This window comes from Mustela lutreola, chromosome 10 (assembly GCF_030435805.1).
Source record: "Mustela lutreola isolate mMusLut2 chromosome 10, mMusLut2.pri, whole genome shotgun sequence".
Classification (NCBI taxonomy): Eukaryota; Metazoa; Chordata; class Mammalia; order Carnivora; family Mustelidae; genus Mustela; species Mustela lutreola.
In genome coordinates this window covers 25,059,366-25,072,548 of record NC_081299.1, presented here as the reverse complement: position 1 = coordinate 25,072,548, position 13,183 = coordinate 25,059,366, and the positions used below count along the sequence as shown (strand labels likewise).

Here is a 13,183-nt window from a genome sequence, read left to right as displayed (position 1 = left end):
TTGATGGGGGAAAAGTAAAGAAGTTTTTCCCTTGATTTGATGAGAACATTTCAAAAACACAAGACCCTGAGGAACTTTCACTGCCTATAAGATCCCAAGTGACTCTCAGTAAAACCATTTTCACTGATGTTTCATGATTATCTTGACATTATTTTAGTGTAGGCTAACTTGAATTTTTACTTCTGGAAGGCAAAAATACCTGTGAATGGGCTTATAGAAAATTGTAGAGTACTTTACATATCCCCTGATCAAATCAGTCAGTGAAAATCAGCTGTTCCTTCCAGGTAAAAGCAAACTGTTTTAATTGGCACAGATGTGCAGGGACCAAGGAAAATGCATGACTCAGGTCTATATCATACGCTATTTCCCTGATAAAGTGCTTTAGAAAACAGTGGAAGCCCTGGAGGCTGGCCAGCCATTGGTACAAGTCTCCATATTTGGGGTCTAGGAGCCAGCATGGGGTTCTTTTCCTTTTACTGTGGGACTCAGCATAGCCTACACCCAACCATAAATTCTAATTTGTGTTATTGTTTTTTGCTTAATTGTAATTTTATACTTTTTCCTCCATCCCCTGTTATATATGTATTCTGTGTAAGGCAAGAAAGTCTGCTATTACTTGCAGTGCTAAATATCTAGCTTGCCTATTTTTATGTACATATTTAAATTTATTTGCAGTAACTAATTTACAGTTAGAAACTAAACAGCCACTGCAGGATCTGGAGATCCCATTTGGACGTGGGCATGAACATTAAAAACATTTTTTAAATGTTTTTATATTGACAAATTGAGAAATGCAGTAGAATTTCACCTTCTCTGTGTTCATCACCTCCCTGATTTGTATGCAAATGCACACTGAATATAAGTTGTTCCTCTTTATTATTCTCTTACATCCTTTTCTTGTTGTTCCTTACCCACAGCAGCCAAAAGGTATTGACACTGTTTTATCTTTTCTCACAAACATTTTTATTGTTGACTTTTTTCTCCTTTAAAAGAAAAAAAAAAAAAAAACACAGGAAAAGAATACAACAATAGAGTATACTCTGGCTGCTAATTTTACAAATACCCAAGTGGTCTAGATCAAACCAGTGACAAATAAATAATTTCAGGCATTGCATATACATTTTCAGAGACCATTAGACAATATCATAATTTAACACTGTCCTCAAACTAGCCAAAGACAAATTTTATTTTATTTTCTTTAAAGATTTTCTTTGTTTATTTGAGAGTGAGATCACAAGTAGGCAGAGAGTCAGGCAGAGAGAGAGAGGGAGAAGCAGGCTCCCTGCTGAGCAGAGCCCGATGCAGGACTCGATCCCAGGACCCTGAGATCATGACCTGAGCCAAAGGCAGAGGCTTAACCCACTGAGCCACCCAGTGCGCCCAAAACAGAAAACAATCCAAAAATCCCTCAACAGGAAATGGATGAAAAAATGTGGTATATTCACACAGTGATAGGACAGTCAGTCTTGAAGATAGTCCCGATTACCCCACCTATTGGTATTCATGCTTTCATGTAGTATCTCCTGTACTGTACCAGGGTTGGTCTATGTCAAGTGGTGGTGTGTGACTTACAAAGTAGGTCATAAAACATATTTCCTCCACCTTGCTCTCCTGGATCAGTCACTCTGGGGGAAGCCAGTTAGTTATCTATTGCTGTGTAACAAACATCTCAAAACTTAAAATAGCAACTGTTTGTATTCTCTAACAATGATGTAAGTCTAGAATTCAAGGCTTAGCAGGTGTATTAATCTGAGTTCTCCAAAGAAACAATTGCCAATTGGAGATTGTATAGATACAGAAATAGGTATAGGTATAGAGATAAGTTTTTATATCTTTATTTTATATCTAGAGCTAGATCCAAGATGGTCTCACTAACATGTCAGGGAACTTGGTCCCAGCTATTGCCCAGGACATCATGATTACTCTCCACATGGCTCCTGTCTCCATGTAATTTCAGTAGTCTAAGACAGACTTGCGTACATGGTAGCAGTCGTATTCCAAGAAAATGAGGGCAGAAGATTAAGAGGCTTGGTCTCTTAATCCAAAACCCACCCAATGTCATTTCCACCACATTCCAATAGTCAAAGCAGGTCACAAAGTCAGCCCATATTCAAGAGGAGGCAAAACAGAGTCCACCCTCTTTCTTGCCTCTGGAACATTCTCTATACTGTAGCCAGAAAGATCTTGTTAAAGAATAAATCAAATCACCTCACTCCAGTAGGTGTGCTCATAATAAAATCTTAATTCTATACCATGATCTGGTTCCAGGCAACCTGTCCTTCCATGTCCTCCTCCATTCTTTCCTTGCTCAGTTCATTCCAGCAGGCTTGGCCTTCTTGTTCTTCCTCAAACACACCAAGCGCATTGTCCCTCTGGGGCCTTTCCTTCCCTCAGAATGTTCTTTTGTAAAGCTTACATGACTGGTCTCTTTAGATCATTCAAGTCACTGGTCAGATGAAACCTCCTCAGAGAGCTCTTCCTTAACCACCCTACTCAAAAATAGCACTCACAGCCCACCCTTAAATACCTTTTTCCTGATGGAGCTTTATTTTTCTTCAAAACGCCCCTTAGAATTACCTACGTTTTTTGTTTATAGTCTCTCTTCTCCACTAGAGTATAATTTCCATAAGAGCATAGATTCTCCTCCCAAACATATAAAACAGTGCCTAACATATAACAGATACTCAATAAATATGTGTTGAGTAAATGAAAGAAACTGGGATCAGCTATGACAAAAACAATGTGAAGCAAACCCAGTGACGTTGAGCATTGCCCTGCTCTATCTTGTACATCTCAATTCTGGTATTCTCATCTTCCTTTTTTAATTGAAATATAATTGACATGCAACATAAGTTTTGGGTATACAACATAATGATTTGGTATTTGTATGCATTGTGAAATGTTCACCACAATAAATCTAATTAACATTCATCACCATACACAGCTTTAGAATTTTATTTCTGAGAATTTTTAAGATCTAGTCTCTTAGGAACTTTCTTTTTTTTAATTGTATTATGTTAGTACAGTGCACCATTAGTTTTTGATGTACACTTTTGCTTTGATGTACATTTTTGATGTACATTTTTATTGTATTATGTTAGTACAGTACATCATCAGTTTTTGATATAGTGTTCCATGATTCATTGTTTGCTTATAATACCCAATACTCCATGCAATCCATGTCCTCCTTAATACCCATCACCAGGCTCACCCATTCCCCCAACCCCCTCCCTTCTAAAACCCTCTCTTTGTTTCCTAGAGTCCGTAGTCTCTCATGGTTTGTCTCCCACTCTGATTTCTCCCCCTTCATTTTTTCCTTCTCCTAATGTCCTCCATGCTATTCCTTATGTTCCACAAATAAGTGAAAACATATGATAATTGACTTTCTCTGGTTTTTTTAAAAGATTATTTATTTATTTGACAGAGAGAGAGAGAGATCACAAGTAGGCAGAGAGGCAGGCAGAGAGAGGGGGGAAGCAGGCTCCCCACCGAGCGGAAAGCCCAATGCGGGGCTTGATCTCAGGACCCTGAGACCATGACCTGAGCTGAAGGCAGAGGTTTAAACCACTGATCCACCCAGGTGCCCCAACTTTCTCTGTTTGACTTATTTCACTTAACATAATCTCTTCCAGTCCCATCCATGTTGATGCAAAAGTTGGGTAGTCATCCTTTCTGATGGCTATGTAATACTCCATTGTGTATATGGACCACATCTTCTTTATTCATTCATCTGTTGAAGGGCATCTTGGCTCACATTTTGGAACTTTCAAAGTATTAGTATTAGTAACACAGTTTTAGGAACCATAGTCACTGTGCTGTACATTACATTCTCTGACTTATTAATGTTTGTTCCTTTTGACCTCCTTCACCCATTTAGCCCACCTCCCATCCCCTGCCTCTGGCAACCATAAATCTATTCTCTGTATCTAAAGGTTCCATTGTTTGGGTTTGGGTTTTTGTTGTTGTTGTTGTTTTTTTTTTTTAAGATCCCACATATAATTGAGATCACATAGCATTTGTCTTTCTCTGAATGGCTTATTTCACTTAGTATAGTGCCCTCGAGGTCCATTTATGTTACCACAAATGGCAAGATTTCATTCTTTTATGCCTGAGTAACATTCCACTGTATATATACACTACATCTTCTTTATCCATTCATTTGGCAATGGGCACTTAGGTAGCTTCCTTGTTTTGGCTACTATAACTAATGCTGCAGTGAACATAGGGTTCTTTTCAAGCTAGGGCTTTCATTTTCTTAAGATAATCTGGCATTCTAATCTTATCAGTGGTGTTCAGTTACAATTTGGTGTTTCAGAAGAGGGAACTTGCAGACTGAAGGGGACAAGTTGGGGACAATTGCTGTGGGCATCTATAAATAAGATGCAGCTGGGAAAAGACTAGAACTGGCCCTTATTTGGGAACCTGTAGCCAGTGCAGACAGTCCTAGGATGACAGGTTGTCTGTTCTGTGTTATGTTTGCTATGTGTACCACCTTTCTGCCAGAGACACCTTGGGTATGTCCTAAGGCAGTGAAGAAATAGGGAGAGGTGTGCACAAGAGGCAAAGAAGAAAGAAAACAGGTATTATTGCATACCTGCTACATGCTGAGCAGTTTCCCAGGTATTATCTCATTTAACTCTTAAAACAACAGGTATTACTCTTCATTTCACAGATACTGAAAATGTACAGCAAGGTGGGTAGGCATTGTCTGCTAATGTCAGGTAGTTGTGCCAACAGGAAACAAACTTCAGTAGATAATGCAGGCTTTCTTTTCTTCTCTACCTGTCACTATGGCAAGCTAGCACGTGTCCTGTGATGACAAGCCATCCCTTTGCAGAGTTGCTGATATGTTTGTTCTTCCCACAGTGGTGTCCTGTGGCCATCCGGGTTCCCCACCCCATGCCCAGATGTCTGGGGACAGCTTTACCGTGGGAGCAGTCGTGCGTTACAGTTGCACCGGCAAGAGGACTCTGGTCGGAAATGCCACCCGTATGTGTGGGCTGGATGGACACTGGACTGGCTCCCTCCCCCACTGCTCAGGTATGGAGATTGGCATGAGGGGGCAGGGTCCTGTGGAACCCTTGGCTTGGGGGAGGTGGACAAACTCCCAAGATGTGAGTGTGACAGGTGGGCAGGAGGGAAGCCAACCTTTTAGATCCCCATCTCATAGGCAGAGAGCACAGCTATCAGAGGTCCCAATTGGACTTCAGCCTTTGGTGGTCTGAGCCCAGCTTCTTCCCTTTGGTCTGCTCTGGCCAAGCCCATACAACACAGTGTAGCAAAACTAGGAAGAATGAAAATTTGTGAGGTCCCCTGTGGTCAGAATCCTGTCCAGACACTTGTTTCCATACGTTTCTGAGAAGAGTCCAAGCCTCCCTGTTGTTGGGCCCAGGTCCAAATCCACCCCCATGTTCTTTCTTCCCTGTTTGGAACTCCAAGGCCCGAACCTGTTTCCCTTTCTTTCTTATCACTGCCTCCTCCCCAACTTGTCTTGTGTCTAGGCTGCCTAGTTTCCCCTACTGCCCTTATACATCAATCTCAGACTTTTCCTATTAATAAATTTGTTTTAGTATTAATCTCTATGAGGATACTGACAGATGTTATCCAAAGAGCAGATTTAAGAATGTGACAAAGCTCTTGCGTCCATATTATACAAACCAGAAGTTCATCTATAATGTCTTAACGGAACAAAATATTTGAAATTGAATTATCCCACCAATGACAGAAATCACTAACCCCAAAATTAGTACCCTTGAACTTGGTCTCCTTTGAGATGAGCCTGCCTGGCCCCAGAAGGGATCCCATAAGGTGTGTTAACCCCAAGAAGTCAACTTCTTATGTAACGTTAGGTTCCTCAGGGGTCCACCTTGGCATTGATATTAACCCCCATCCCTTCCCATGCCAGACCCCCTCTAGAGGTGAGAATCCCAACCTCCTTCTCTTACAGACAACCTCCTTCTCCTTGGCTTGGGACCTCACCCACAAGACATGTAGCTTTTCCTGCAATCTGAGTTCCCAGATTATCTGACTCCCAAAATTCAGGACACTTCCAGAATATTGAATCAAATATTGATTGGGTCTCCCCAGAAAGAAGAAATTCCTCAAGTACTGGCCACTGTTTCAAAGGGCTGCTGGCTGCCTAGGACAGTTCTAGATACATCACTCTATATTACCACCCAGGACTTCAGCCCCTCACCTTTATTAATCTCATAAATCACTCACTTCATGAATTGGGTGGAACTATGTATTAGCCATGGAGACCCTTTAGCCTGGACTAGAGGAAAGCCTATGAACCAGGCCCCTAACTTCATTCTGTTTGGACTTTTGGTGGAAGTGACTTGGGGAGGTTGGAATGGAGAAGACAGAGTCCTGTCTCCCGAATTATCCACAGAGCAAGTTCCAAGAGGAAAAGAGATTCCAAAGAGGAAAGACTTTCATTTCCCATCCAAATGCAAATGCCCCAGTCTCTTCTGTGAATTGTCCCTTTATGTAGATTCTCCCTCTAGACATTTCTCTAAGGTATTGGGCCAATCGTGTTCTTAAAGCCTATTTTATCTATCTTGGGGATCTTTGTTCTCCATGGGAAATGGAAGTGCAGGAGAAAGAAGCCAGAAAGAAAGCCTTGAACCTCTCTTTCTTATTAACGTATATAACCCAACCACACAGCCATTCTGCTGGTCCAAGTTATGGAATCCAAAATCTTTTCTCAATGTAATTTCCCTTCTCTGGAGTTGTGTTAACAGATACTGAAAAATGACCTACTTGAAAAATGACCTGCCCCAGAAACAATTCTGGGACAGAGAACTAAGCTAGAAAACCTCCAAAACCCTTATAACCCCGAGCTTTCCTAATTTTGTGACTTCCTAAATACCAGTTCTGCATGTGCAAAAAGGGACACTCCCTTAGTCACACTCCCAAAGGTCAAGGGAGACTAGAAACAAGCTGACTCTCTGGGAACATGAAAAAGTAAAAAGCAAGAAAGGACTCTTCAGAGGGCATGGACCCCACCCATTATGGCATATGTTGCATTCAGCTGTTTTATAGCTGATGATGAGTATTCTGAAGAATACTTTGCAGTCACTTCTCCCATGTATCCATCAAGAATGACAAACACTTCGGAGACCAGAATCATGGGCAGAGTTTTCCTGGTGACCTCTAAGCACAGGATTAGAAGGGATTATATTAATGCTAAGGCTGAGAAATGAATGAATCTTAAATGCTTTAGATAAGAAACTGAGAGGTGTGAAGAATAAAAGATTAGGAAGTAACACTAGATGTGCACTTGTGAGTAGAATATAATTCCTCCCTTCCTGAAACTTACAGATATCATCTTTTGCAGCACTAGCTCCCACCAGTCCTAAGAAATATGTATTCAGAAATCCAAGGTCACATTTCTGAGCCTCATTCTGTATGGCCTGTGCATTGATGATGCATAACAGAATATAAGTGTGTGGGCTATCAGAACATATAGAAATTTCTAGCATTTGAGACATGCTTCAGGTTGTTCATTGTCCACCTCTGCAATGTCACTGTTTACTGATATACCTCATAGAGGATCAACAGTTACCATGTGCCCCTATGGTACGATATTCTGTCTCAGACCCCCTTATGTCACCAAAAAAGCCCAAACATTATGGTGAGGACTATTCTGTCAGAATAAGCTCCCAGAACCAGAGACCTCCACCCTCAGGCCTGTTGTTCAGGCTCCAGCTGAGGTCACCTAGCCATTGTGGGAGTTTGTGTTCTCATCATCAGAGCTGCCTTCAGGGGGACTCTGTGCAGCCTGTTGCCTTAGCGGCACTCTGGAAAACCCCAAGAGAGAAGAAAACCTAGCCACATGTGATGGGCCTTCTCTTCCCAAATGTTTGAGTTGAAGGTTGAATGAATCCTCCTTCCTTGGTAGAGAGCAACATGGGATCATAGAGTATTCTCACTGTCTGAAACTGAATGAGAAAAGGAAATAATTCCACGATCGAGAAGAAGAGACATAAATGGTAGATGGTGGGGTATAAATGACTTAAACATTTATTTACTCCAACAAACTAAACGTGCTTACTCAGACATTACCATTTGATGCCCGTACATGTTGGTTCCTGAGGTGATACATGCCACATCAGATGGCACTCTGTCTTCTCATGAAGTTGCCATTTTTTCCTTCATTTTCCTCTTCCTTCTTCATGCTTCCCATGGCCTAGTCTGATCTTATGATGGCTCCTATACAACTCTGTATAATGAGGGGTGCTGGTTCCCACAAGCCTCAACCTGGTGGCTTTGTCTCCTGTTCTTTACCCTCCTCCACCTCTTGGGTGGGTCTGTACAATACCAGGACCCAGATGAATACAGAAATGTAGCAGGAGGCAAAGAGCAAAGAAAGAATGGAATGTGAGAGTCCAGAACATTTCATCTAGAATTCACCTGTGTTACATAGTTGGTGAATAGGGAATCCTCAATGAATGCCCCAGGACCCAGATTCAAGCCAAGCTGTTGGGAAGACAAAACTACACTAAGGAGTTTAGACTTTAACCCATGTGGAGATGTCTCAGTAGGAATTAAGATCAGATGGTTGGTGATTGTTCATTGTCAAGGTTTGAGGATAAAGTGGAAAATGGGTTACAGGGAGAGTTTAGGAGGTGGGGACATAAGGAGACTCTCACAATAGCTGGGCAGGTAAGCTAAGATGCTGGAACTGGGGACAGAGAGGGTGCAGAATCACAGATATTGTGGAGAAGAGGTAAAAGGAAGAAGGAAGTGATGTGGCCAGCTTGGACCAGTGACATTCCACACTGTCACTGGCCAGAGAGCAAAGGCCAATCTCCACCACAAAACCTCCCCTCTGCTTTCTTCCTTTGCTATGTGGTCCCTGGGACTTACCCATGAGCTCAGACCTTGGTATTCTCTGACCTCTGAGTAGTAAGTCATGAAGTAAGGCAGGAAGTAAGGTCCAACTAACTGGGGCAAGACAGTCAGTTTTCACCCCCCTTATTCCTGAGGCCCAATGCCTCCCCTTAGCACTGGCCCAGGGTCTTTCTCAGTTCCCCACTTCCAGCTCTTCCATGCTAAAACAAGAGGGTTTGTTTGATTCTGATCCGTAGGAACCAGCACGGGAACCTGTGGTGACCCAGGGATCCCAGCCCATGGCATCCGTTTAGGTGATAGCTTTGCCCCAGGCAGTCTGATGCGTTTCAGCTGTGAAGCTGGCCACATGCTCCGGGGATCGTCTGAGCGGACTTGTCAAGCCAACGGCTCATGGAGCGGCACACAGCCTGAGTGTGGAGGTAATGTATGTGACCATTCTGCTTTTCCCTTTTGCCCACCCCAGCTGCTCTTCCCCCAAGTTGCCTGCTCCTGAGCACCTGCCCCCACACTCGCAGACAAAATCCACGGCCCCGTTGGAACCCTTGGCCTGGAGGATAGTAGTCAACAGAGAGTTCTCAGTCATGCTCACTAGTAATCCAAAAATAAACATAATCCCCACCCTCACCTAAGAGGGGAAGAAACCAGAAGCAACAAAGTTTAGCCCCATTTATTCATTTATTTCCCATACAGCACAACAACCATGTGCCAAATACTGTATTAGGTGCTGGGGACACAGTAGTGCCGAGACGGACCACCTCACCCTCTTGGAGTTTAGTTTAAGGGAAGAGACTGTTACACAGATATCCAAGGTGCCAAAGAAATACAAATCTCATTTTTAAAAGACCCTTTAAAGGTAATAGAATTCCCTACTGATGTTTCCTGAGGTAGCTCCAGGGGGAGAAATTAGATTTCTCCACACAATCTTGAATTTCTGAAAATAACTTTATTTTAAAACCTCTCTCCCCAGAGTCCAACTTTTTTTTTTTTAAGATTTTATTTATTCAGAGTCCAACTTTTTGTACCTGCTCCCAGGATCTCTCTATCTCTCTCTAAAATACAGCCTGCATAGCACTCTCTTAATGAGGAATCTGTGTAGCCGCTGAGATAAGGGTGTGTGAGAAGGTGCTGGAAGAGGAAGGAAACCATATGAAACAGTCACCTAGCAAGGGGGGCCTGGGAGTCGAATAGGGAACCGTATCATTGCCAGACAGCACCAAGGGCTCCCCTAAGTGAGAGTAGTCAGCACTGGCCTGTGTTTTTGTTCAAGCCGCATTTTGCTCCAGAGGTGCAGACATAGGGTAGGTGAAGCTGTGGGTGTACAGTTGGGGGTTTTATCAGGCAGCTAAGACACTGGCAGTAAGTAGCAAGTGAGGAGAGGTTATATGCAAGGGAGAGGGATTACGATGGATTTATGCTGGGTAAGTAGGGAGCAGGTTTATGAGTGGAGTAAAAGACAATGAAAAGTGGTGGGATCCGTGGATTATCAGTGCCACTGGAACCAAAATATCCCCAGAGAATGAATCCCAGAGGGTATGAGCTGAAGAGATAAGGGGCAGTGGTGAGGGAATGGACCTTGAAATTAAGGTTGCAGTGTAAGTCCTACAGAGTGCGGGGAGATGTTCTGGCCCCTGATCAGGGGGCTACAGATGGAGGAAAGGCTACAGATGGAGCCAGTGCCCTCTCCCACTTGTCTGCCTGAAGTCCTGCCTTGTGGAGAGTGCTTTGGCAAAGTTAGTTTCCACGGGACTTTTTTTCAAGTAGGCTCCACACCCAGCAGGAGCCTGAACTCAGGACCCTGAGATCTATACTTGAGCTGAGATCAAGAGTCAGACGCTTAACTGAGCCCCCCAGGCACCCCTGTTTCCATAGGATTTTGTAGGCATAGTTAAGAGGTCTATGGTAGTGGGAGAGTATGTTGGCAAGGGGAGAATTTAGTGCATTCTCAAATATCCACTGTGACTCGGGTCCCCTTTCGTGCCAAATACTATAGTAGGTATCCCAGCCTGGAGTCAGTCACCATGCCAGGAGTGTTCGGGAATAGAAAGTGGGTGGCTTAGAGTATGGACCTGGAAGTGAATGTTTGTTAGATGAGTGTGTGCATGATATGGACACATTCTTCATGACTTTCCTTGGTGAGTTCCCACTTACCTTTTAAGGGACTACTCAGATTCCTACCTTCAGCCCCAATAAGCTCCTCCCTTCTTAGTGTTTTTTTTTCCCCTTCATGAATAACAATTATTACATCATATTTTAATTCTACTGTTTATAAGTAGGTCCTTAAGATGGACTAGGCTCCTGAAGGGCAGGGGACATGACTCCCTAATTATGTTTCCAGCACCTAGGCAGCACAAATATTGTTGAATCTGTGGGTGTTAAACACTACCTGTTGTGCTCATTATATAGGAATCATTTGTAGATTTGACTTTGGGACCACATAACATAAATGTTGTATACACTAAGCAAAGTAAAATTAAATCAAAGATTAGAAACAAGCAATCTCTAAATAGCAAAATCAAAATGAAAACAAATGAACTTAACTACTTATCAAACTAGTCACTTAACAATCCAGAGAATTATTTCAAATGACTTGAAAAAAGTGGAAGTTGACCATGGCATATGTGCCCTGAGGACAAAGAGAATGACAATAAAATCTTCAATTGTTTTTCAGCAATCATATTATTAGTAATAATATTGACATTACTATCCTGAAACTTTTTGAAAACAAATTAAAATTATCTGCCATTAAGAACCAAGATTTTCAGCATTAAAGAGATATAAAAATAAAGAAGTTAAGAAGACTCATAATCCTAAATTTGGATTGGTAACATCAGCATAAACTCATAATGGATTTTCAACTTAAAAAGTTTTTTTCCCAGCTCTATCCATTCTAGAAATCTGTATCAATGACCAGCTCAGTATCAATGAGCACCCTTAATTTTCAGATTACATTTTTTAAATCCATTCTCCATTAAAAGAAACCAGAACTCTTTAGAGAAATGACTGATTCCAGGACTGGGGCAGAATATACAAGATGAACATGGAACATCTTGTCCCTCCATCAAGGAATCTAGCATAGACAAGTGGGATTGTGTCAGAGGAACACAGAAGCCAGCATGGAGAGGCTCCCCTTATCCAAAGATGGGATAATTTAAGCATCAATAAGAATAATTGTGGCAAAAAGAAAAAAAAGAATAATTGTGGCTATACCTTGGCTAATTGGGTTTAAATAAATTTTTTTAAAAAGAAGAATAGTGGCAATGGATGGCAACATAATAAAATCAGTTTAAATCCACGTCAAAGATGACTACTTTGGAGCTCTCTAGGAAACCAAATCATTATTCTAACATCGGATAAGAAAGAAAACCAAACACTATCCAGCCTTCCTTTATGAATTGTATTTCAGGAAAAACAAATGTTTGATGATGGGTAAGTTCTTTATTAAAGAACTCTATTTATTTATTAAAGAACTCTAGCAAAAAAATAAAATAAAATCTTTAAAAAAGATTATCTGAAATTCAAATATTAAAAAAAATACTCTAGCTAATGCAGAAAGAATTATCAAATTAGATATCACCATTTTCTGTCCCCTAATGAAATAACAAATCTAGTCAACAATCAGTGCTTCTTAAACCATTGAGTGAACCACAAAGGGGGACTCTGTAACACCAGGAGAGGCAGGCTTACCTGAATCCATTAGATCAGCCTCAACATCACGAGCAAAGAAACAGCCAGACATCCTGTGCCTCCTGATGAGGTGCAGTAGGAAAGACAGGACCACCTATGAAACACCCTTGCTAAGAACTGAACTTGACTCAAAGGAACTGCAGGGGACAGAGCTACATGGGGAAGAGCACCTCACTGGTGCACTTAGCAACATCTGGGAAATGGGAAATTGCACTGGAGAATTTACAGATAAATTCTGGGAGAGGGAACAGGGATCTCGGAATTCAAAGAGGCTGGGATGCATGCCTTTTCAAAGTCATATTGGATCATGATTCAAACAAATCAACTGTAAAAAAAAAAAAAAAAGGCGGGAGAGATTACAATTGCCGTCAGTTAGGCACGGTTGGCTATTTGGCGATATTAAAGAATTGTCTAAAATTTTAGGTGGGATAATAAAACAGGTAAAGTTTTCACTTCTCAGAAAATTAACAAAAAAAAAAAAAAAGAAGAAGAAGAAGAAGAATTCAGATCTCTCCTTCCCCTACGGGGGCGAGATGATCAGACACAAAAGCAGCCTGAGAGGCATTTCAATCCACAGTGTCCTGATGTATGCCATCTGGGCCGCTCTCAGCCCCCCGGCTGACCCCCACCCTGGTTCTGGTGA

At 41.9% G+C, this 13,183-nt stretch overlaps 1 protein-coding gene across 1 annotated transcript in view; it reads left to right on the top strand.

The window, feature by feature from the left end:
• Window positions 1-13,183, top strand: part of CSMD2 (CUB and Sushi multiple domains 2) — a 616,179-nt gene that overhangs the window by 561,734 nt on the left and 41,262 nt on the right. The window contains exons 56-57 of the mRNA XM_059136925.1: window positions 4,867-5,040; window positions 9,093-9,275. Coding sequence (XP_058992908.1) covers window positions 4,867-5,040; window positions 9,093-9,275 — 357 coding nt within the window. The remainder of the gene's footprint in view (window positions 1-4,866; window positions 5,041-9,092; window positions 9,276-13,183) is intronic.